The sequence below is a fragment of the Fringilla coelebs genome (genome assembly GCF_963513975.1).
Source record: "Fringilla coelebs genome assembly, chromosome: 7".
NCBI lineage: Eukaryota > Metazoa > Chordata > Aves > Passeriformes > Fringillidae > Fringilla > Fringilla coelebs.
In genome coordinates this window covers 19180610-19205753 of record NC_140035.1, presented here as the reverse complement: position 1 = coordinate 19205753, position 25144 = coordinate 19180610, and the positions used below count along the sequence as shown (strand labels likewise).

The 25144-nt window shown below is 38.9% G+C and overlaps 3 protein-coding genes across 3 annotated transcripts in view; 2 read left to right on the top strand and 1 right to left on the bottom strand.

Moving 5' to 3' along the window:
• The window catches only part of LRP2 (LDL receptor related protein 2), a gene marked incomplete at both ends in the record, with an annotated part of 108778 nt that extends 105521 nt beyond the window's left edge, over positions 1-3257 (top strand). Inside the window, 4 exon segments of the mRNA XM_084209121.1 lie at positions 1823-1942; positions 2038-2145; positions 2568-2639; positions 3096-3257. Coding sequence (XP_084065247.1) covers positions 1823-1942; positions 2038-2145; positions 2568-2639; positions 3096-3257 — 462 coding nt within the window.
• A 3498-nt stretch (positions 3258-6755) lies between these two features.
• Positions 6756-15185, bottom strand: DHRS9 (dehydrogenase/reductase 9; the record flags this gene model as incomplete). The annotated part of the gene is made up of 5 exons (XM_084209560.1): positions 6756-7006; positions 7814-7977; positions 9079-9337; positions 10892-11222; positions 15171-15185. The coding sequence occupies 5 exons, from the start codon at positions 15183-15185 to the stop codon at positions 6756-6758; spliced, it is 1020 nt and encodes a 339-aa protein (XP_084065686.1).
• Positions 15186-24978: 9793 nt separating this feature from the next.
• The window catches only part of ABCB11 (ATP binding cassette subfamily B member 11), a gene marked incomplete at its 5' end in the record, with an annotated part of 33323 nt that continues 33157 nt past the window's right edge, over positions 24979-25144 (top strand). The window contains one exon of the mRNA XM_084209052.1: positions 24979-25054. Coding sequence (XP_084065178.1) covers positions 24979-25054 — 76 coding nt within the window. The remainder of the gene's footprint in view (positions 25055-25144) is intronic.

The following is a 25144-nucleotide window of genomic DNA, read 5'->3' as shown; positions in this document are numbered from 1 at the left end:
TAGTTTCCTGAAATAGCTTTTTGTAATTTGAAAGCAAGGACAAATATAGGATGTTCTTTAAAATAATGTGCATTTTTCTAAGATTTATATAGCAGAAACTAAGTAAATTACCCTCTTTTGTCTTTCAGTACGTTCATGGGATATAAAGGGAATGAGTAGACAAATTACAGCATTGTAACAGGGAAATTTTAGGACCTTTGTGCTCCATAGAACATATTAAAATGTATAGTTTTCAAAACCAGATAGTATGTTAGAGCATAGTTCAGAGGTAAAACTCATCCTAACCACAGGACTCACTATTTTGTGCAATACAGTATAGATTTGAAAATTTCTTAATTTATGAAGTTTAAACAAATCATGTTTAACACTTATGGGAACATCATAAAGTCTAACTCTACTTAATCCTCATTTTGTTATGCACATCTGCAAAATAGCAGATCCCTCTGTTATTCTCATTTACCACAAGTACAATGTACAAATGACTTTTACTTGTAGGAAACAGATCGTAGATATGTTTCAGTAGTAAGCACTTGCTGCCAAGTATAAGGTAGAAACTCCCTAAACTGATGGTGAATAGATATGAAATGAAACAGCTAAAGAAGATAAGCTCCTAGTATGACCTTTGCTTAGATGAAAAAACACAGTCATTGTTAAAATTGGGCAGCTTGTGTAACAAAACATCCACATAAGCATTTTGGTAAATACTGGAAAAATAGCTTTAGGCTTGTATATTACCTCAGGTCTTCTTCATGCACAAAGAACTTTGCTGTACTTGGCATTTTCTGGCCTGATACTGACATACTGAAGCTCAAGCAATGCAGTTTATACATTGCCAATAACAGGTCTGGATCCAGACTATCTCTACTTACGCGGCGTTAGTTCTCCCTATGTAATCAGAGTATAAACAAAAAAAATGTTATGTTCAGTGGGAAAGAATTCAAAGGGTTTGGTGTGCAGCAGTGGAGAACTGTGGGATGTGCCTCCTAAAATTTTAACCTCATATATGCATGAGTAGATGTTGGATATTTTTCCATGGGGCGATTCTTAGTCAATCTTGATTGAGGGAGCTGACAAAAGTTTACTGTGCTATAAAAAGCCATATTCTGGTAGCAAAAAGCATGAATCCATTGGGCATGAAGCAGTGTTTGTGCAAATGAGGCAGGTTTAAGGGACTAGCTGCTGTACTATTCCTGTGCTATTCCTTGCTGGTTCTGTCATGAGGCTGTGTCAAAGAGCAGGACAAGTATCAAAGTGCAGGACAAGTGTCAAAGAGCAGGACAAGTCTGGGTGGGGTTTTGTTTTCATCATCCTCCTACCTGATGTAACTCATCTGACATAACTGAGGGGAGACACTGCTTTGTCTCAAAAAATACAGCAATCTCCTTGCTGGGACAAAATGAATGAATCCCATTCTTTTATATGTCAGTTACTGCTTATTAATTTGTATGTCATTTTGAAGTCTCTAAATTAAAATATTTATTTGGATATTATTCTTACTTTGATATCTCTTCCTTGTTGAAGGTATGATTTGTGAAAGTCATCTTTTCTCATCATAAAATACTTTGAGTCAAGTATTGAAATGTGTGTGGGGTTTTTGTCCATCTAGGAAATGGGGTAATATTGGAACAATCAGTAGTCCAGGCTGCCAAGTCAGGGAGTAAAAGTAAATTGATGTTGTGATTTTAACAGCTAAAGGTTTTGTCTAAGCCGATGTGGAAGTAAATGTGTTGTTCCCCAAGATGAAGAGTTTGACTACACATTAATTCCTAGGAGTATGGAGGTGTTTATTCCACTGCAGTTGTTGGGTTTTTTTCCTCCATAGAATGAAAACTTTGCAGTGGAGTCGGGGAAACAACCAATCACGTTTGAAAATCCAATGTATACAACCAGAGATGGTGGAGCCAGCACAGCTGGTGCAGTTACAGTCATTCGGCCAACACTTGTAAGATCAATTTTGGCTTGACTTTCACCTTTCATTTTCCCTTATGACCACCTTTTCCTCTTTGAAGATTGTTGATTTTCTTTCTTCTCCTACAGGCAGCAGCACCTGGTAGTGGGGAAAATGAAAATTTTGAAAATCCTGTGTATTCCTCTGTGATACCTACTAGCCCTGAGGAAACCCCTCAGAGTACAGATGCACCTCCGGTAGGAAATTAAAATGCACTAAGGCTGCCTTGTTTGTTTTCTGCTCCAGATCAGAAAAATTGAATTGCTAAGGGAAGTCAACTTATTGTAGTTTCATGTCCCTCAATAATTTCCCTTGTGTTTTTTTCGAGACAGTTTTTTACTTTTTTATGTACTTGTCTGGAATGTAGGCTTCCGTGAAGTAATTCAGTAATTTTTGTTGCCTAGTCTTTGTGAATACTTCTTTAGGTGAAATAACTTGGTAATCTAGCAAAAAAAGAAATTTGTGTTCCATGCTTAGAATTACAACATAGTGATGTAAGAACATCTATCTGAAGTCACTGGGGTAGCAGTCAATGCAAGTGAAATCCAACACTGTAATGGCAGTTTCCAGAGAAGTTTTGAGAAAAATGTGTGAAGTTCTAATAATTTCTGTGTTTCAGGAATCAAAATGGAGTTTCTTCAAGAGAAAAAAGAAACAAAACACTAATTTTGAAAACCCAATATATGCAGAGGTATTGTTTATAATATATAATTCTATTTTTCAGCTAATGTACTGATGGACTTTGTTCTTGCTTTCATAGGATAAAGATTATTGGTAGATTCTGCTGCTGTGTGGAACAGCACAGAAATTCCAATCCAGGTTAGGGAATGAGGTGGTTGTCAGAGGTTACTAAATGTCATGCACAATGAGGTGTTGAGAAGGCTCAGCTCAGGTGGCACAGCTGCTCCTGACATTAGGCATTAGAGTAGAAGTTCCAGTGTATGGAGTAAGTTTCTAGTATTGTTTTCACTCAGCTGTACTATCTAAGGTGAAATTAGCATTTCATTTTGTTACAGGTGATGTTTTGCAGAAATAATTTGTACCATTACATTTAACTTCAGGAATATTTATTTACTGTTTTTGAAAGCTAATGTTGGATGTATGGTGCATTAGAATGTAAGGTTTTATTTTATTATTATTGTTTCAGATGGAAAACGAGCAGCAACAGGACACAGAAAATGTCCCTACCCATTCTCCTTCACTGCCTCCCAAGATAATTCTGAAGAGAGACCAACCACTAGCTTACACAGCAACAGAGGATACATTTAAAGACACCGCCAACCTTGTTAAAGAGGACTCTGTGGTGTAACTAGGTAACTCATTTAGGGAAAATTAGATACATCCATTTGCACGTATATTTTTTATAAACAGAAGAGTAAGGTTCACATTCAAATGCTTTATAAAAATATATACATCTCTTAGCTAGTGGCTGGAGATGTACGTTGAAACTATGCCTTGTTTTTTGACAAATGCCAATTTCTATTTTTATGAACAATTATCGTGATGTACTATATGTATATCTTTGCACTGAAGCTGTCTGAAAGTAATGTTATAAATATATTGTACATTTGTAAATTTTTCTGAGATTATCTTGTTCAGTGATGTTGCTAGTAGAAATTTGTATGGAATCGGTCATATATTTAGGGCTAAATTAATTATATAAATGCTTAAAACTAAAAAAAAAAAAAAAAGAGAACCAAACAAGGCAAATAAAGGAACATTACTGATTTACAGGGTCTTTAGAGTGTACCTTTAATCACAGCACCTTTTAAAAATTCTACTGGTGCTCTGGGCATCTTTGCCACCTATTTTATACAGTACTGTATATAAAAATGGGTATCTCTTCCTCTTGTGTTAAAACAAAAGATGCAAGAGTCAATGCAGCATTATTATGCTGAATACTTACCTGTGAAAAATATTGTTCTCACAATATTTTAATTGCCTGACGTAATTTTCTCTCAATCTATAAGACATACTTTTCCTCTAGGTTCCAATTAACACAATTCCATTAATAGTGTTCCTATGAAGACTGGATATATTTAGATTTTAGTGCCACAACTACTTAATGAGCTTTTCTCTTGCTCATCAGTGGAATACCTCTGTTCTTGTCTGGAGTCTCTGGAACTATGTACTCTTTGTACTATGAAGTAGCTAGGTTTCTGTAACAGCTTACTTCCAAACAGCAAAATATGAAAGATATTGGTTCATTTCAGAATTCCTTCAGGGTTTTTTTTAATGTGAAAATTTAATTTTATTGACTATTTATTTCCTGAGGTGGATATTAATAGAAAGGGAAACAATTTCTACTAATGCAGTCTTTGTAGTTATCTGGTTGTTCCTCTAACCTTCCATCAGAATATATTGTTGATCTTTTTAGCTCTTCTATTAATTAGCCAAGATAGTTTCCACAACATGAACCATTTCAGAAAACTCCAATTGCAGGACCATGTTCTTCAGTATTCCTGGCTAGCTACTCCAACAAAAGATTTCTGAATTTATAATGATTGAGACTTTTGCTACTTGATTGTTTTATATCTAAATTCTCAAAATATATACTATTTCTAATTAGAATGCTTGTAATTACATTGTAACATACTTTGATTAGAAAAGAAAACTGGAAAATGATGCTGCTGAATAACTCTAATAAACATATTATTTTATCACTTTCCTATACCATAATTTGTGTCAAGGCTCTATGTACTTTTTTCAGTTGTGGAGACTTCCATGCACTCTGGGATGAAAACAACAATGCTTTAGATAAAGTCCAATAAGAATGGTGCTTACTGCCTTACACGACTGTTTAAAGTTCTTCCTGTAAGGTGATGTCTTGATACTGACATTGTATCTCTGTAAGTGTGAAAGCTGCCCTGTTACACACATTCAGTAAACTGGCCCTTGAAACAGGGAACTCTTACTGTTGAGAGACTGACAACCAAGGTGCAGTGACATAAGTGATTAAAACCTTATTTCAATTACCTTTCATATCTGATGTCAGAATCTGATGCTTTGACTTTTTTTTTTTTAAGCACATTATGTGTTTTTAAAAGAATTTTTTCTTGAGTGCATTAATGTAGAAAATTCCTTAGAGTCTGCAACACAGCAGACACATCTGTAAGGATTTCTTTGGGATGCAAGGTGCTGTTCTTAAGGAAAGAATTCACAAGCTTTTAAAGGGAGAAGGCAGGGCTGACCCTTCTGAAAGACTTGCCTGCAGTTGCATACCACGAGAAAAAGTACTGTCAGTTTTGGGAATAGTCTTTGTCAGCTCAAAGATTTGGAACCAGTATTGGTGAAAACTGCTAATATGTGAGTCACTTATCAGAAATATGTTTTTTTCCTGTAATAATTTTAACTTTTTAGATGTGAAAGAAAACAGTCTCTGGGTTACTCTGTAGTTAGGTAGTATGTAGGTTTGGTTGTTTAGCATATCTGATGGCCTCAACTGGGACTCCTCCTCTCAGTAGCATAGCTACTGAGAACCCTTCTGATTATCTACTCTTCATCAGTGTACCCTTCTGATTATGTCAAATTTGAATTTTGTTACTTTGTACAACAGAAGTTTTAGATTATACTCATAACTTTATTTTTCACTTGTATTCTTTTTCCCTTATCAGGACAATCCCTGCTTGAATTCTTAAATTTTGGACTCTTTCTGTTTCAAAGAAAGCTGATTTTTAGAGATTTCCACAACTGTCTGTATTCTGCAACTATAGAGCTGATAAATTATACCGTTATTTTTTTCTTGTACATCCTCTTTAGAGCTGCCTGGCCAAATAGAAAGATTTCTCTCTCTGCAGGTACTTATTGTGAAATGAAGTAAAATAAACTTATTCTTGAAGCCGTTTGCTAGAGAATAGAACTTCAATGAAATACTTGAAGGTTACTAGCACTTTTTACATACTGTCCTTTTTTTGTCCATTGCAAACACACACACATGCCCTCTCACACATAGTGATGAAACTTCTTTTCTTATGTTTGGAATTCTGACCTGCACATGGTATTTTTTTAAGCTTAATAGAATTGCACATTAATGATTAATCACCAGCACAGCACTTCAGCAAATAAAACCTTTACCCCTTCAATTTTAATATCTCTAGGAGAACCAATTTGTGAGCCTCTGGCCAACAGCTTAAGAGACAGAAATAGTGTACAAAAGGCACAGTAACGTCAGCTAGTGTTTTGCCATTCTGAACACGCTCTGTACAACTGAAAGAATTTGCTATACCCTACACTGATGAACTACTTCATCTGATAAGTGAAATAATAATAATTTTAGCTTGAAAAACACACTGAGGATGAAAGAAATACAAATGCATATTGTTTTTGTATTTTCCCCATAAACTATACTAATATTAGGAAGACAGTTAAAAGTATGCATTTTGATACTCTGTTTGCACAGAACAGTGAAGTTTTGATTTTCCCTAGAATTGCAAATCTGTAAAATTGCTTGTGGTTTTTTCCTGCCAAATTGAATAATCAAGTGGTCAGATACTATAATTGTGATTTCTGGAATATGCTGCAATAGCTGCACTTCATTATTATTTGACTTCATGTCTTGTGTGAATAGTATTAACTAGCTTTGTAGCTGAAAATTTTATGAATGCAGATCCTATAGAGGTATAATTTCTGAGCAACAGCCTTCAAAAACATGCTGGATTTACAAGCCTACCTGTGAACTCAGAATTTCAGGTAAGGTGGGGTGAGGGATGGAAAAAGAATTTTAGCAGTCTAGTAACTGGTAAAGAAGAGGACATCTAGTTTTGGTAGGATAAATATTTATTTCTGCACAGCTGATACTGTTCTAATACTAGACATTCATCAGAAGTCCATGAACTGGTCTCCTGCTCTCTGCTGGAGCTGGAAATGTCATACGCAACAGCATATCAGACAGACAGCTCGGGGTATAGGAGAGAAACAGCCAGAAGAACTTTGCATCCCATCCAGCTCTGTATCGTGTCCTGGGGTACTTTGCTATCAGGGCATGTTCCATGCATTTTATGACATTAGAAATATCATAGTCACACAGTCTTTTCACTGATGATCTTTGGGCTTTTATATCTGTAAACAAAAAATAATCCTGAAAGCATTTATATGCATCATCTCTGTGAGAGTGTTCTTTATATCCAAAGGTTTGGTTACAGCTTCAGCTTACTTGCTTTAAACTACTGTCTCAAGTGCTGAGAGCCGTATAGCTACAGCAAAGCAGAGACAATAAAGGCTACAAAACACCCAGAAGCCCAATAAGCAAAAACCTCCCCGGCCCATACTGTGAGCCAGATGTTCCATACAGTATGTTCTGCACTAACTTTCTAGATACCAATAAGCAATAGATGTAGCATATGGCCATAGCAGCTCATTCCTACTGGGCATCCTACCTGTATTTAGGGACAAGGAAAGGTTGCATGACCTCTTATCTCACCAGTCTCATGTGTGAACTAATATCTCAGGCCTCATCTAACATACACATAGTAATGAACAGTCAGTGATGGGTCCTTAATGAGCATTAATGATGTCGAGTAAATGTTCACAGAATCACAGATAGGTTGAAGTTGAAAGGGACCTCTGGCATCAAACTCCACTACTTAAGCTGGGTCACTTAGACCAGGCTGCCCAGGACATGTTGAGATGGTTTGGAATATCTCCAAAGAGGGGGACTCCACAGCTGCCCTGGGCAACCTCAGTCACTCTCACACTGAAATGTTCAGCAGGAACATCCTGTGTTTCAGTGTGTGCCCTTTGCCTTGAGTCCTGTCCCTGGACAGCACTAAAAAGGGCTTGGCTCTGTTGTCTTTACAGCTTCAATTCAGGTATTTGTGTATGTTGATAATATCCCCCCTGAGCTTTCATACAATCCTTTCTACTTACATTCAACTAAGTATTTTTCTCCATAGGAGTCCCTGATCTCAGGAGTCAGTCTGTTCCAAAGTTTGAAGAGGTCTTTCTCAATGATATCTGAATTAACTTCTTCTGCCTTAAAGAAACCATGCTCAACAATGCTTACTTTCACTCCAAAATGCTGCATTTCTATCCTAGAAGAAAAGAAACCCAGTAATCTCCCTGGCCATCCAATAATGGCACAACTATGAATCATAAGTAAGTTGAAAATCCGTCACATTAATATTTGAGAATTTTATTATTATCTTAATATATCAGAATTATTTTGAAAGGTTCAAATGTGTATCAGCTAGGTGCATTTTAGGCATGTATTATCATACAAAAGCTTTTGACAATTTTATATACTATTGCATTATTTTAGTTCACAGCTACAGCAGATTATTAAAGTGTCTGAAAAAATGTAAAAGTGAAAAAAAATTTCAGTTGGATTAGAACTTTATTCTCTATCCTATGGCTGAATGGCTATGGTTAAATGATTAAATGTTAATGCAATAAAGGTTAGAGGGCTTCCTCATAGTGTAGTTCCCTCTATGTAATTTCGAGTTGCAGTGCAACAGCTCCTTTGGAGTGAAAACGGCATCTTTGCCTTGCTGGGCAGCTCAAGAGACCGAGGAAGCTGTGTTCTACAGTGTGGAAAGGAATGGAGCACATATATGTTAGCCATTAGTTTCTGTTTCTTTGGGGTGTATGGTTTCTTTAAGTAAGTACTCATAATGGTTTGAAACCAGCTTTCCTAGTCACTTGGCTCACTGGGCTGGGCCTTAGCTTTCTAGAGGCAGTGCAGTACAACTGTTTCAGCAAAGGGGGTTCAGCTTAATGTTCTGAAGTTACAATTACCTTTGGTAGTGTGATTGCTGTCTGGAATTGCCCGGCTTAGATTGTTGTGGAGAATTAGAGCAAAATATACAGGCAAGTATAACTTGCCCAAGAAACTGGATGTCCGACCAGCCTATATTGTTGATTTACTTTCAGGCATGCACTGGATTCACATGCCTGAAATCTGCACACTAACAACTTGTCTGGAACAAGAACATTTTCCAAGTGCAGCTCCTTGCTGGGTCTATCCATAGTACTGGAGGCCGACATCTTAAAAAAGCCACCAGTCCTCTTATTTTCCTTTTCCACTTTAGGCAAAATTTCCAGAGAGAAATCAAAATGGGCAAACATACAGTCACCCTTCCTCAGCATGTCTGAAATCTGTTCTTGGATTCATGCATGTGTTTCTGGCTACTTACCGTAAGGTGTCAGAGAAAGCTTCCATGCCCCATTTGGACAGACTGTAGCCACCTCCTACAAAAGCCATGAGACCTTTGGCATTTATTAGATTGACAACTCTTCCCTCAGCTTTTTTCAGAAGTGGCAGAAGCTTGAGTGTGATTTCAATCAATCCCAGCAGGCTAACATCCAGGACCGAATGGAAGTCTTCAATCCTCAGCCAGTCGGTGGGTCCTACAGGTGCTGTTCCTTCAGCATTGCTCACCAAGCCAAAAAGCCCTAGGAGGAATGCAAAACCATTTATTTCAGTATTTGGCAATATACTGGAGTATCATGTGTGCATTGGGAGCCAAGCACGCAGTCTGCAAAAACTTCAGTGAGATGAATACAGTTATCTGGTGTTTGCTTGGATGGTCTACTTTGTGTACCTGTTAGAATTTGCTGAAGAGCATGGGTAAAGTGTTAAAGGAAAACGTTTTTGTTTGGAGATGTGGGCCACCGTGCTGGGCTTTATCCAGATCTGCTCAGGTATGTAGGCTCCTAATATGTGTTTGTATTCTTGTGAAAATCAAATGGTCTGCATAGAAGTGGAGAGACTGATTGTTCTGGCTTGGGGTCGAAAGGTCTGAACCAAATGTGTAGAATTAGTCAATGCTTCTAAAGATACTAGCTTAGCCCTATGTATTGATAGCACTGCTTTACTACCTTTATAAATTACTTGAGGAACTTCAGATAAATAGTGACGTTTCCTAGAGTTTGCTGAGGACAGCCTGTGCCTGAGGGGAGAGGCTGAAAGTCCAGCACTCAGCCTCCATAAAGTCTTACACACTGAGGTGAAAGCATTAGCAGTGGCTATCCTGGCCGAGAACGTACAGCTTTCTACAAGTTGGGAGCAAGAGCCTGCTGGAGGAGGTAAGTGCTAATAATTTTGTTAAACTTGCTCTCAATCTCTGCATTCAAGAATGGCCTGGAATACTCAGGATAAGGCCAAAAACCTGTTACAAGCTTTGAGGAGAAAGTCTTATGGTAGAAGATATATGTTTTGCTGTTTTAAGTACTTAATTTATTAATAAGCCTATTGAATAGTTGGTGTAACTGTGTGTTACAACTGGTAGTTACAGTGCTGTGATGCCCTTTGGTAGCCTTTAGTCTGAGCTATCAATGCTGATAAATGTGTATTGCCACAGTTGAATGTATTTAGCATGCAGATCTTTTTAGTCTTTGCCAAACCCATCACTGAAGTCTCATAGGTATCCAAGGGTAAGCTCCTCTTCTTTTGCAGGAGTGCTCAGAGGTGTATGATAGGGGTAGTGAGAGCTACCTCTGTAACAACTCCAACAAAGCTGGCAGAAATTGCAAGTGTTTCACTGTTGCAGTCAGTGCAATTGTTGAGTACAATGCAAATGTCAGACTTATCCAGGCATTCAAAAATATACCCTTATCTTTACGAGTGGAGGACTGCAGAGCCCTGAATTAACCATTTTTAATTGAGTGGGCTGAATTGTCAAGAAAATTTTCTGCTACCAGTTAGTACCTTCCTTCCATTGATATTCTTCAACTACACCAGAAGGAGTTTAAAAAACACATCTGGGAATGATCTGGTTTTAACAGACTGAGCAAATAGATTTTTAGGTATCCTGTTGGTGAAAGCAATGGGCAGCATTGCTGGAGAGACTATCTTTGAACTGAGAAATGAAAGAACTGAGAAGTGAATATGCTTCATCAGTGAGATTAAAAATGCCTCTGCAGTGAGTAGAGAGGCAACAGAACTTTTAGCTAGACCAGATTTGGTTATATTGAATCATCTTTCTGAGAAATTGCCTTGTCACTTACCGTTGCCAGCTGTCTGTTCAGTCACAAACACCACAGCCCTGGCAATGCTGTTGAAGTCTGCTAAGTTCAGATTCACTGTCTTCAGTGAGACTGAAGAGCAGCACTGTAGCTCTTGGCTTCCTTTTTCTGTGGCACATGCAGCAATGACACAAAATCCCTTTTTGTCAAGCCATTTAGCCAGTGAGTTTCCAAGTCCAGTGTCACAGCCTGTTATGAAGACATGCTTTCCATTCAGGTTTCTCACTTTGTATCTGTCTCTGATGATCCAGTAAGTGATAAAAGAAAGTATGGAAGCCAAAACTGCTATGTGCAGTGGGTCTGAAAGTGAGAGCTACAAGCAAATAAGTTAATGATGTAGAAGTGCAATGAAGCAAATGTGCTCAGCCAACCCTCCAGCTTCCTGAGACACAACTACTAGTAGGGGCTTTGCTTCTGGTTGCAGCCCTTCCAGACCACTGTATGTTAGAGGAGAGCAGGAATAGGAGCTTTGGCACAATGTGATCGGGATCCATGAATAATGTGTGCCTTGACAAAACCTTCTGTATCTTTCTTCTCAATAGGTTTTCCCTGCTTTCAAACTTTGTTGACCGGGCTTTCTAGTCAGCTCTGTCCTTTAAGGGCATTTCAGACTGAAAGGAATGACCTTATCAGTTCTGAAAGGTTTTTTTTGTGGACATTGGTCATTATGCTGATACCAGAGAGGGAAATTCCCCTGGGGAAAAGGATTATTCTCGTTGACCACTTTTATGATGCTACCCAGGCTGCTTTTCTTATCTGTAACACAGAAGCAGTGACCCCAGGAACAACTCAAGAGAAGTGTAAGCTGCAGTGGTGGATCTGATGACTAATTTGTTATGTGACTTGTGTGACAGTGAGTGATTTGCTCTCTGCCCCTTAGACAAGGTAGACTTTGGGGCAGTGCCTGAGTCTTCTGTCACTTGCTGCCTGTTTAGAAGTGATAAACAGCACAGCAGAACACACTATATAGAAAGTGTGTTTGTATAAAGAAATGTGGAAATGCATGCCTTAAAAAAAAAAGGCACTGAGGAAACGCAAGGTTTCCTAACCTTGATAACTGATTACTAGTTTTCTATTTGTATTTTGGTTTTAACAAGAACTGAACCAAATTAATTCATTAAAGCCAATATTTATGGGAGATCCAATAAGCACATTCCAGACATCCTGTTAAGAGAAACTTTTTCACAGTTTCTAAGCAGTCACCTAGGCTCTAGTTACCTACATATGTGTAGACGTGCAGACATCTCACCTTTAAAATGTGGCATCTTTAAAGACTGTCTTCTGTGTAACATTATTTCTATCTCAAGACATGAATATTAAAGGAAGCTCAATGTATTAGGTCTGTTTTCTAGAGCCTGTTTGTTGTTCTTGTTCCTACAGAGTTCATGAACTGATTTGCATTTGTTCTGATCCTAAATGTTGCTGTCACATCACCAAGTAGATATGGAAAGAAATCTCAGAATCTGATAGTGAATGGATGTTGAACTCTCATTAAATAAGTAAATTAGTTACAAAGCTAATAAAGTATAACAAGTGACAACATCCATTACCACTTAATGATATTTGAGTGCCTCAGTAGCCATCAATGTGAACTTCTGAGCTATTGACTAATGAGCTCTGATTTTAAACCATTAAGCAAATATATACAGGTAAGAGTTTTCTTCTCCTTCTGCTGCAGTTGACAGGAGGGTTTTCAGTGAAAGCCCTCCAGTAAACTGCAGTGGAAGGCGAAGAAAACTGAAATCCCAAATTTTTGGGATGTTTACACTGCTTATTTTAGTGGCTCATCTCACTGTTGTTTTGGGGTTGATGTAATCAGCCCTCTAGCTCAGGTACTTTGATTAGACACTTGGCTTTCTTCCTGTGAATGTCCCTGTTAAATTTGACAAGGATAGCAATGTTCCTGAACGGGTGCACTTTGAAATCATCGCTGTAATTTTTCCCTGTGTTGGTGACATTTATTTTCTGAGAGGACTCAGAGAGTGCTCTGACAAAGCGCCACTACAACGATGTGAAAGCACTCAGGCTAATGAAGGCTTTTGTAATGTAAAATCAAGTCTGAAAACAGAACACTGTAGCAGCTGATCGTGGATCTCCCCCATCCATTTGCAATGATGTGCCAGGCAATGACATTTCCTTTGACTGCCCATTTAGAATTTGGAGCAGTGCTAGACACAAAAAGAGAGAGGACCTGCTGTCAACTGACTCTGGTAACCCCTTGCCACTGAATCACAGCAAGGTATTGGGCAAGCTAGTGCAGTGATATATATACATAATTTTAGGACTCAAGTTTCCTTTTTTCCAATACAAAATTAAACAAAATAATTCAAGTTTTGGGCAAACAATTAACCTAATTGAAAACAGGACTTGTAAATCACATCTTCCTTTTTTGGCTGTGCTGTAGGGAGGAAGCAGTGGGCAGTGAACTTGCACTACTGGAAAGCAAGTTAAATTTGAAACCTGGCTTCTGTAAGGAAAACGCCAGGGATTACTCCAGTTAGTGTTAGCCACTGTGTTTATGTAGCAATAATTGGCACAGAAGCTCTGTAAGACAAAAGACACTAGGGGAGACGGCTGTGAGGGCAGCACTGTGGGGTCTCTACTGCTCTTCTCTTCCCTGACAGCCCTGGCCAGTGTTACTAAGTCTGTATTTCCTAACTGCCTAGCTCTTGCCACGTGCTAGCACTCCTCCAGTAAGATAGTGACCTGAGCATCATGGTAGGTTTTGCTCTGCTGGAGCCTTCTGCCTTATGTATTCTGCTAAATGATGTCACTACTGGAAGGAACCTGGGGTCAGAACCAAGAGAAAAAGTCTCAGTTAAGTTCTCTTACAAGAAAATCCTCTAATTCTGTGAATGTACAATGTTATCCAAAATATCTCTTGTTTGATAACTGTGAAGTTCTACAAAAGCCAAAAAAAAGTACTTGGCTTCTAAGATCATATTGATTTTGAAATAGCTACATGGAGTGGCAAACAGTGCACTTCCAGAGAAAATGTCAGCATGATATTTCAAGAGTATTGATGTATCTTCATAAATATTGCATTTGGATTAATAATGTAGCCAGTAAATAACTAAAGGCAAATTCTGTTTTCCATCAAACTTTGATATTTGCCTGGCAAATTGAGAACTTGTGTGATAGAGCTTGGCTTCTCGTGCCTACACATGTGCCATTATAAAAGCAATTGATTTTAGAGAAAAGCAGCATGACTGCATTGAGAGCCCTTGAAGATCCCTAGATGACTGCTAAGTACAGCATGCCTCTGCTGCTCTGCACTAAAGGAAACCGAAGCACATAGACCCCATATCAAAGGAGGGTGTTCATTTATTCCCATGGGAAGTTTGCTTATGCCAAAGAATTTCAGACTGGGTTGATGTCTGCGGCCTGTGTGTGCTTTGGATTCCTTCACCCCCCACTGTGCAGGCGGTGCAAAACTCCAGAAGTCAGTGCTCTGCAAGGGGTAGAATGACCTGCCAGGCATCCTGAGGAAGGAGTGCCACTGGAAAATTTAGGCCTTGTGGTTCTTCAGAATGGGCACTCACATAGCACACAGTGGAAGGTTTGTATATATATCAGGCAGCCCACTGAAAGATCATCCAACAGCTCTCTTCCATAGCTACAAACCTCTAGTTTTCAGTTAATTCATTGAACAAATTGGCAGGCACAAAACATCAGATCTCTTAGGAGAGCTGTGCCTGCACATGCAGAGCTTTGCACTTCCGTTTCATGGAAAAGGAGTGCTTTTTGGTATGCTCTGTAAATATGGCTTAATTTGGTTTGGTGGGCAACAGATAATTTAGGATCTTTATTAATATTTTATCTGAAAAGAAATACTCCTCCAAACTCTCCTACGCAGCATTTTGTAGGGAGATTAATGTAGTCTGGTACAGTGAGTTTTCAGCTGATGAAAATTCTGTGATTGTATCTTCTTTGTATAGCTTGTACTTCACATTTTTACCACAGCATCATAAAAGCCCTAGGTAAACAAAACCATTTAAAATCTTAGGTTACCAACCCAGTATTTGAAAATTGAAGTAGGGAAAGATCCCACATGTTGGGAAGAACATTTCTGAGCTAGCATTTTATTCAGACCCTGTAGGTGCTAAGATAAGCAACAATTGTAAAAATCCCTCTAGAATGGAAGGGACTGCATATTCTCTTGTCTGTGCACTAGAAAACAAATGTTTAGTTCTCTTAGATAACCTGCAAATGCATATAATAGATACCGCTCACTATAACAGTAGATGTAAGTTCTACTCACATTCTGGGGAAACATCTGCAAGCTCAGTCTATACCTCCATGTGCTCATGAGTTGTCTGTTCCAGTGATTTCCAGTGTCAGAACTTAGCAGCAGCCCAGTTTGCTCATAAACTTGTGTGCCAAGACCTGCATGTTGGTTAAAAAAAATAATCTCATAAATTCTGTGTCTGGTCGTGCTTTCCTAATCAGCACATCAGCAGAGCCCCTCTCCCTGCTATTTCTAATGACTTGTACTGTGATCTGTCTATTTTAGGGATGTACTTGGTATTAATCTTCTGGCTATGCTCTATGCTTGCCTCACCTACCTATGTTGTATAAGCATTGCTGGCTATATATAGTGATTTAAAGAGCCTGGGGGACTGTAAAGGCTCGTTAAGGAGAACTAATCTACTGAGCTGAAAGGACTGATCTGTGCTTTGTCCTGAAATCAGCAGGAGTCCTTCTGTTGATTTAATAGGTTTGCTTCAGACCTCGGACTTTTCTTTAGCATGTGAACGATGTTATTGTTGATGTGACTCAATATCTTAAAATACCTCTTTATGCACGAAAACTGTCAGGGATTAAATTATCTTTACTAGTCTAGGGGCAGTTTTTTGATACTAGGAACAAACCAATTTCAACGCTTCTCAAATAAATGCTCAGCTACTACAAACTGTACAAGCAGAATCTCTACAGTTTGAATGGGCACAGATGCTAACATATGATTGCTGGGTGTCTTGTTTGCTTAAACTTTAGCCCAGAATCTGGTGGGTACTTCTGATCCAGCTCTGAGTACTACTGCACAAACATGGCAGCAGAATTTCTTTTCCCTTCACATATCTCTTCACTCACAGTACCAGGTGCTGCAGTCAGCAAGGAGGCTTGGGCAAAGACCATTCTCAACAGCAAAATGAATGAATAAGCTTTCTTGTGAAAATTGATTTGAAAGTAACTGAATGAGTAGGAAATTCAGACTGAGGAAATGAAGGAGGATGGAGCTGGAAATAATCTTGCCCAAACAGCTGAGTGGATGATGGTAATGGCAGCCTGTGCCAGACTGGCTGGTGACATGTGCTCTGGCTGGTCCCTGACAAGAGCTGCAGAGTTGTTAGTTAATCCTCTGTGTGGTGGGCAGCTCTTCCCCCCCATTTCTCTCCAAGCTCCCTTTGGCTTGGTCCTGGAAATTCGTTCTTCTTTTGCCGCTCGTGAGCGCCACAAGCTGCGGTATTGGTTGTTACTGTACTTTCAGCACTCTTGGGGCAGTCGGGATGTGCATGCATCTTGCTGGAGATGTGAGGCTCAACAGGTGACTGGCAAAAATTTCCTCTCCAGGGCAAGGCTGCCAGAAGTGCCTGCATAGCCCTGTCTGGCCTGATTCTAATGATAGGCTCTACAGTGTGGTTGGAATGACCACAGAACAGCACTCCACCAGCATGCAAAGGCTGTTGCAGGGAAACACTGCTCAATCAGTGTCAGCTCAGGGATCCTGCTATTGTGGGTAGCAATCCTTTGCCATGCAAAAGTAGGAGAGAAAAACATAAAAGGAGTTTCTCTCTACTGCTGTGTTTTTGTTTTTTTTTTCTCAGTAAAGTGCTTTTGAACTGCAGAAAGTAATTTCAGAAAGCTGAATAGAATCTGCTTAGCATCTCAGAAAATATAAAAACAGAGAATTTTCCCAGTAAGTTCTCATCTTCACAGAGGATCCTCCAGCTCTCTCAGAACACAGCATTGATTCCTTGGATGTATTTTGTAATGAAATCTCTGACTCTTAGAAAGGAAAAATTGCCATACTTGAACCATAACATTGGGGAAGGAAATTTGGTTCTCCAGGGAAAAGCAAGAAGCTAGAGTTATTCCTGCTGGACAGGTGAAGGTGTTGAAGCACACATTGTGCTGACTCTAACCAGGAAACCAATCCAGGTTCTGTGGATGTTCCAGGATGTTCCAGGACGTTCTGACCTTGTGGACGTTATGGATCTTCCCCCATGAGATGTCCCTTCTAGTCCTTAAAAACATATGTCCAAATATGTTTTTACCTGCCTCATACAGCCTTGTGAACAGGTCAGATTTTGCTTCTCATAGCACAGCACACCATGGTTTGCTTCTTTCCAGAAGCCACTGGCTTCTTTTGCTGGCATTTAAAAAAATGCAGTGTCTGCTGGCATTTTAAAAATACAAGGAAAGTAAATGTCAGCACAATCTGGTCCTCCATACAGTGAGAAGTAATACATTTGGCAAATTGCATTTTTTCTTGCATGTATAATTTAAATAATGTATTTACAGGTAGTATGCCCTGTCTCAAATCTTGTTTATATTTTCTTACAAATGTTATTATTTGCAGTGATAGTGTCTCACAGCAGCTGGTGGTATACTTGTGGTCTGACAGGGACTGAATTCTACCAACAGAACTTTAATTCCTAAAGATAAAGATCAGAGTAGGTGGTGTCATTTCACAGTTTCTTTGTTTCCCTAATCAATCCTTTTAACTGAGTAATCTTGGTGGAGAAAAGATAAAAAGCTTAAGTTTCTAAAAAGCCTCCCTGTGAAACAAGGAAGTCCAAGGATCAGAAGACAAACAGCCCCTGCTCCAACAGGCTCGGCAAGTGTTTGTTTGACAGATCCTGAATGGTTGGTTCATCACTGGGGCTAGCAGAAGAAAGGGACTTTCTTGATTTCTGTTTGATTTCTAAATAAATAAGCAAACAATAATGACAGAAAAAACACGTTGACTACTTCAGCAGATAAAAGTTTTTCTGTTTGGGAGTTCACTCAAACTACATGCCAACATGAATAATTAATCTTTAACTGAGATTTAAATAAATCTTTCTAGACCAAATATGTGTGGACAGTCATATTGTGGCACAGATGCATTTAAGATTAGCTTTTCATATGACAGTATTTCCAAAAAGTCAGAATTATGAGGAAATGTAATGCTACTTTGCAAGACTTTCTCAGTGAGAAATGTATTGCTACTTTTGACAAAAATGTCTGGAAATTGCCTCACCTTTTTGAGAGTACTTCTTTCCACATTGCATTTTAAAGTCAGGGAGAAGCTCACTTCAAATAACTTCTTTCTCTTTTGTAATCTTTGCTGGATTATGTTATGCTGTTTTGAACAGTTGTTTTGAGCGCAACAAACCTTTACTCCAAAAGCTTTCATATCTTTCCTGAAGGTAGCCCTATGATTTAATTGCTTTAGACATTGTTAATATTTATACTATTGGATTTTTTTGCTGTACTAACACTTCTATTTCTGTCTTTATATGGCACTCAGCCCACAAATACGGCAAGGTTTATTCATGATTCATGTGAACTTTCAGCTTGTTCATAAATGAAAGCGGGCTCAGCTATTTTACCTGCTTCCCGGAGTGAGAATGTGCATGTACAGTAGCTGACAGGGTAATTCAGATCCTAGTTCTCCATGCAGTAGGTCATTAGTTATCTGACTTGCCTGAAAGACTGGCTGGCTGCCCAAGTGCAAGTATGTAGAGCCAATTTACATATCTTAGGAAATCCCTTCTTTAGGGAAGACCTCAGGATGGTGGTAGGGTTTCTTCTGGCCCATCTGGTATCACTCCTGTCCAAATGTTCTGGTATCTAAAATGGCACTATATGTTTTTAGACACACAAATTGCTCCTTATCTGTGCTACAAGAAGCCACCATGGTAGTCCCCAGAATTTGTTTGCTGTGATTTCTTGATATTCATAACAATTGCAATAATTAAGAGAAAACACTGCAGAGAAGGAAGCTTAGACAAAAGTTATTATGCAAGAACTCATGGTATGTATTTTATCTGGATGGGCGGCTGTGAGAAATTTCTAGGTGCACTTTTCATGTTGCAAAGACATCTCAGTTTGGGATTGATTTGGAAAACATTTCTGAGCCCTCATAAATTGAGGGGAGGGGGGAAAATATAAAAATGTAAACCAGCTTGTATCAGCTCTTAGAGTTCAGTGAATGTTTTTGCTTTTGTGACTTAATCACAATTTTTCAAGGGGAAAATAATACTTTCGGCCTGAAAACAAACATAGTTCAAATAAAAGCAATTTGTCAAGTTATAAGCAATTTTATGAAGTGATAAATGCCAAATGGAGATTAGAATTTAGCAATGAGTATAATTGGTACTATGGCACATCATAATAGACCAAATTTAAAACTCAAATTTAGTAGGATCCACCCAGTAGGATCTTGAGCCTTTGCAAGCTCTACTGCAGTACTGTTCTTGCTGAAATCAATTAGCATCAGCAACGGCAGCAGCATCTTGTCCTTCACAGCTTGCTGGGTCAGACATATGGGATTTCTCCAGTTTTCAGTTTGCAAGCAGTTTTCCAAAACAGTTACATTCAGATTTGTTCAGTAGAGTGCATATGTGATTTTTGCTTTTGATAGAATGAGTGATAACTTTGAAGTAATTTATTACATGTATTCAAATTTTAAAACAAAACGACACTTGTTAAGTGGAATTTATTTAATTTTTCCCTACCTGGGTAACACAGCATGGGAGGTGCTGAGCACTTGTGCCAAAACCTAGATAAGCATGTGAGAGCAAAAAGTTCCAATGAAGATTCCAGGAACTGCATTTCTGTTCTGACAATGGTGTATTGATAACCCTGACTTCTTGAGAACATTCCCAAATATTTATCTACCACTAACTAGATGTATAAAACATCCCTCTAACAAACACAGGCTTGTCAAATGTCAAGTAAAATAAGCTGTGAATGTGGCATGATATTGTGAGGAAAACTCTCCTGTCTTTTCTTTTCTTGAGCAGAAATGAGAACTGGTGATATAGGAGTGATACTGAGGCCTACAGGCAACAAAAAGTCAAGCAGAGCAAGCAGGACCCGGAACCTTTCCCATTACTGTGGATACTGAAGTAATGCTACCCAGAAAAGCTTTATTTTACTAAAACCTTTTGTTGTCAATGCGGAAGTCTCAGAAAAGAAGAGAGCAAGTATTGCCCTTTTGCTTCTGAAGCAATAAATTTGCACCACTAGGCTGTGGGAGTTTGCCTGTGGTCCCTGAGCACAGGAAGGAGGGTGCAGGTTGGAGCACTTCACCTGCTGAACTGAAGCTTAGGCTGTGTGAAAACAACAATACTGCAAAATACGTTTGGGAAGAGCCTGCATATCTGGGATTATACTCCAATTGATTTAGTAGTGAATTTATAAGTAATTATTGATGATGAATAAAATTCTGCTTAGAGAAAAATTCAGTTATATTTCTCTATGAGCACTCTTGGCCCAGAAAACAAAGAATACCTAATGCAATCAACTAAGAAAATATTAAAATAGATTTAAAGTACAGAACTTTTTAGAGATTGCTTTTGAACAATCCATCTCTTGCAGGGCAAGATGCAATGAAGTTGCACTTATTATGGTCAAAGTCTGCTCTGGCTAAGCTTAATTTAAAAGGAAATTGCAATCACTTGACATGTTTTTAAGCAAAATAGTAGGAACAGAATCACTGCTTTTTTTTTCTGCTCATACATCTGCTTTCTGCTCTGACATGGCAGGGTTAAGATATCTGTTTTACTGCAAGCCCTATGGCTTTGGTTGCATTACATAAGTATGTATGCTGATGAAATGCAGCTTCTTGTGCTGGCTGGAAGTTATCCAGCATGTTGTAAAAGTTGCAATTGAGAGATGCTAGTTTTTATTGCTTTACTTCCTCTCCAGCATCAGTAGTAAAGAAAGTATGAAGAACAGATTAGGTAACTGCCTTCCCTGTATAGTATTTCTGAGTTCCTTTAGGTCAAGGAAATTTTTCTCTTGGCATATGTATGCACGCGGAACAGACCCAGTGCACAGGCTGGCTTTCGTTTTCTTGCAAACCTTATTAAAAGTACCATTTTCTTTACAATATCCCTTACTCTGCTTGGAGTTGCTGTATTCCTTTGCTGAAGCATTTGTTTGCCTGCAGCTGTGTTGCAGTCTGGGTAGTCCTTGGCTGTTGCTCATCAGAGCCAGGGCCAGGCTTGTTTCTGAAGGCTGTGTAGAGACCTGCCCTCCTTGGCACAGAGGAATCCCTGTTTTCCTGACAGTCCTGCCCACGCACACCTACCTGTCCTGAGACTTTAGCCATGCCAGAGAGCTACACCATGTGTCTGCTAATGCTTGTGCAGGGCCATGGCAGCAACCCAGGGGTCCAGGGCCAGAGACACACTAAGAACAGTGCCTCTAGAGAAGGAAGCAGAACTGTGTTTCATCAGCTATAATGTATATTTGTAAATCAATATAAAAACAACAGAGTTTTGCCTTGATCTGCAGTCTGGTCAATAAACAAAAATAAAAGCCAGTTTAGCTGGACTGAAGGAAAAAGCCTGGTTTTGTCATGACAAGAGACAGGTCTACAAACATGGGACTTAAATTGATCTCTCTGGGCTTTAATCAGTGAGTGGAACTTTATATCAAATAAAGTAATTACAAGGCTTTCAGTTAGAATGCTTTCCACAGTGTGTTTTATCTCCAGCCTGCCAGGAGACTGACAGGTCCAGTCTGTCTGCAGTCATCCAACTTTGCAATGTAAAGATCTACCTGCATTTTTTTATAGAGGCCACAAATCAAAAATGAAAAAAACCAAAAAAGACTCATGAAGAGTGTGCCAGTGTGAACTCTGCTAAAGCACCTTGAAAACCAAAGGCATTGCATTGCCTTTGGCCACGTTGCTCCTGAAGAAGCTCTCACTGGGGATTGAAGTAAAGCAGAGTTCTGCTCATCATATAATTTTTCTTCCCGCCTTTCCACTGCCAAGAAGGTAACTGTCCCTGCATTGCAAGTAACTGTTTGTTTTACTCTGGCTCTGTGCCATGGTGGACTAAATTATTATGGCTGTGATGTTACCTCCAACAGTGTTATTCTCAAATCTGTACTGTGTACAGTGGTATAGCTGGAGACTTCTTTTTGTAAAATAGTGGGAGCAGACACTGGGTTTGCACTTAGTTATGCTGTCACTGTAAACACAGTAATGATGCTAACCGAGGAAAATTGGATTTCTGCTTAGCTACATTTCATTGTGACACTTTTGGGTATGAGGCTTTATCACAGGAAGTGTGAGAGCACAGAAGTCTTGAAGAGACCTGACAGTGACTGTGATTAAGACATTGTCTATCTTGTTCCATCAGTCAGGAGCCTCTGTAGTGAGAACTGACTTCAGAGAGGAATCAAACCCTGTTTGCCATTTCCCTCTAAGCTATACAGTGATATTATCTGAGGTCATAGGACTGTCCTCATCAGTGTCCCTTACTGAAAAATCCATGGAGGGCTTGTATCCAATGAGAATTCACTACTACTCAGGAGCTTCCAGGATGTAAAATCTTCATTTAAAAGGAAAAATTGGAAAAAGTTAGAAGCCATGTAGAGACTGGCAATCTTAGTTAGAAAGCCAAGCTTTTGAGCAAGTTTTTAATCTGAATTTAGCTTAATCTCTTAAACCAATTATCACATTATTCAGCTGATGCTGCTGTGTACAGTGGGACAAGAGCATACATAATTATTGTCTGCCAAATAAAGTTGCTGATAAAATTATGCTATAATAATTCTTCCTGTGCATTGAACTGTGAGTTGTTTTCCAGAGAACTGTCTGGTCTCCTCATGTATAATTGTTTTCCAAGTGCACTGACTTTGTTTTGAGATTGCATTAGTCAAATATAAACACTCCATTAGATGTCAATGAACTGAAAACATTGTGACCGCATGGTTATTGACCCAGGTGCAAATAGAAATGCCCAATTGAAAGATTCAGTTCTGACAAATGGGTTAAAATAATGAAAATATGCTGGGAAATGTTTGAGTGCTTCACTGATTAATTGAGCAGAGTCCTTGCAATTTGTTTATGATCCTATGATTTTTCTCAGCCACAGGTGAGTAACAAATTAGTCCAAATTTGTTTATTATTTCAGAGTTAACTGATGACACTTCCTGAACTGAAAGGTATTTGTATTTTTTTCCCTTTGGGACAATTTTATCTAAATACTGCATTTCCTGTGCACAGTTAGTGTTGGTGGTTTTTGTTTTGTTTTGTTTTGGTTTTTTTTTTTCCAGTTTTTAATTTTTTTTTTAATGGGACTATTTGAAGAACAAGACATTTAAGTTCTGTTTTGAAGCAATATATGTCTTTCTGCATAAATGCTATCACCAATATGTGAGGAACCTAACTTCAGAGAAACATGAAGGATAGTGCTTTCAGGGCCAATTTTAATTGGGTTTTTTTCCTCCACCCCTCCACTCCCATTTATATTAAATAAAGATCTGATCTGAATAAAGAGGTGATTTGAAATAGATTGAAAGGACTTTGGATCAGATCCTAATATTACTCCATTTACAGGATGTGTTCCTTTGTTAGCATTTTTCAGTATTACTTACTTAAATCTGGACTTTGAGTTCCTCAAAGATTTTTCTTCCTCAAAAATCCAGCAACTGCACTGTAACTGGCTAGGGTAAGATGCTATTTCATTTGAGTGCAGTTTGAGTAATTCTCTGCTACTTGGTTGTATTCTGCACACACATGGGTAGGTCTATTACCTTCTATTTTCTCTGATTTCTATTATCTTGATTTTAAATTACAGCATCAACAACAGTATTTTTCAAGATGTTCTCAGTGATCCCCATTAAACATTCAGACCCTGAGGAAGGTTATTTTAATAGTCTAGTACAGCATGTTAATCTGCTATACTAATCTGTTTGAGTAAGCTAATGAATGATGCCTGTGGAACAGGACAGTACTTGATGTGTTGAGCTTTAGAAAAAATGGGAAAAATGTTTCAGAAATGTGGGACAGTCAAGTCTGTCAATCATTCGGGTTTTTCCTGTAAATTAAGACTGTTTCAGCATTCAGGCTTAAAAAAAAGTTACAATTACAATTATCAATTACAAAATTGATAAAAATTTGTTAAAATAAGGACAACTGAACTATGTTATCTAAATGCTTAATATGCTTACAATAAGAGGTTTTGAGTGTTTTATACAGACATATAATCATGTAAATGTTGATACTTAAAGACTGGAAGAAGATGCAGGATTATGCCTTGGGATGCATTACATTAAATAAAGGTGTAGATGAGGTAACATTGCTTGTGAAAGGGTTTATTTTGGGGATGACTTCTGCAGCATTTCCCCCTGGGTGCATCTTGGATGCCAGGCTTCCCTGGCAGACTTTTCCTCATGAAAGCGCTTCTTTAACCAAAAGGTATTGTCTTCTTATTTCTTTTCATGCATGAGATCTGCTCATACATTAAAAGAAGCACATCAGTGTGACTACAGGGAAAAAATTGCCCACAGGAGCAGCTCTGGTAGCCAAGAGTGCAGCTGGTGGTGATGATGCAGATGTCAATGGGGCTTCCACCATTCTCCCTTCTTGAGCCCCAGTTCTCCCCTGTCATGGTTCTCCCAGCTGTTGCCAGTTGGGACAGCACAAGGCAGGGACTGGTCCTGCTGCTCCCTTGTAACTGAGGCAGGATCTGCCCTGTTGTGGTCTCAGCCTCCCAGATGCCACCCTCACAGAGGCAGGAGTTCCCTTCAGCAGAGCCATGCCTGGGGATGGGACTGTTTGCCAGGAGCTGCCAAGCCCTGCAGGGCAGCCTCCTCAGAGGCCTGGCGGGGGTGGGTTGGGCACCCTCTGAGGTGTTTTGTGGTTTCACTGAGTCCATGACATCTGTACTGTTACAACTTGTGCTGCAATCTGTGGTGTTGTCCTGGGATCATGAGGGAAAAGGGGGAGTTTATGATAAGGTTGTTTTATGTTCACAGACAAATGGAAGCTGATGCTCTTCTTCTCCCCATCCCCACACCCCATCTCTTTTCAGGACTTTTGATTGAAGTAAATAATCATCATGTCTGACCCAGTAGTTCTGCGTAGCATCAAGAGACTGGGAGAGGATAATCATGCTTTTGACTCTGATGGCAAATGTAAGAAGCTTATTCTTCAGTCACCTCCTTATGTTATAAAGCATGTAAAATAGGTGGTGGGTGGCCTAAGCAAAGGAAGTAATCTACAGA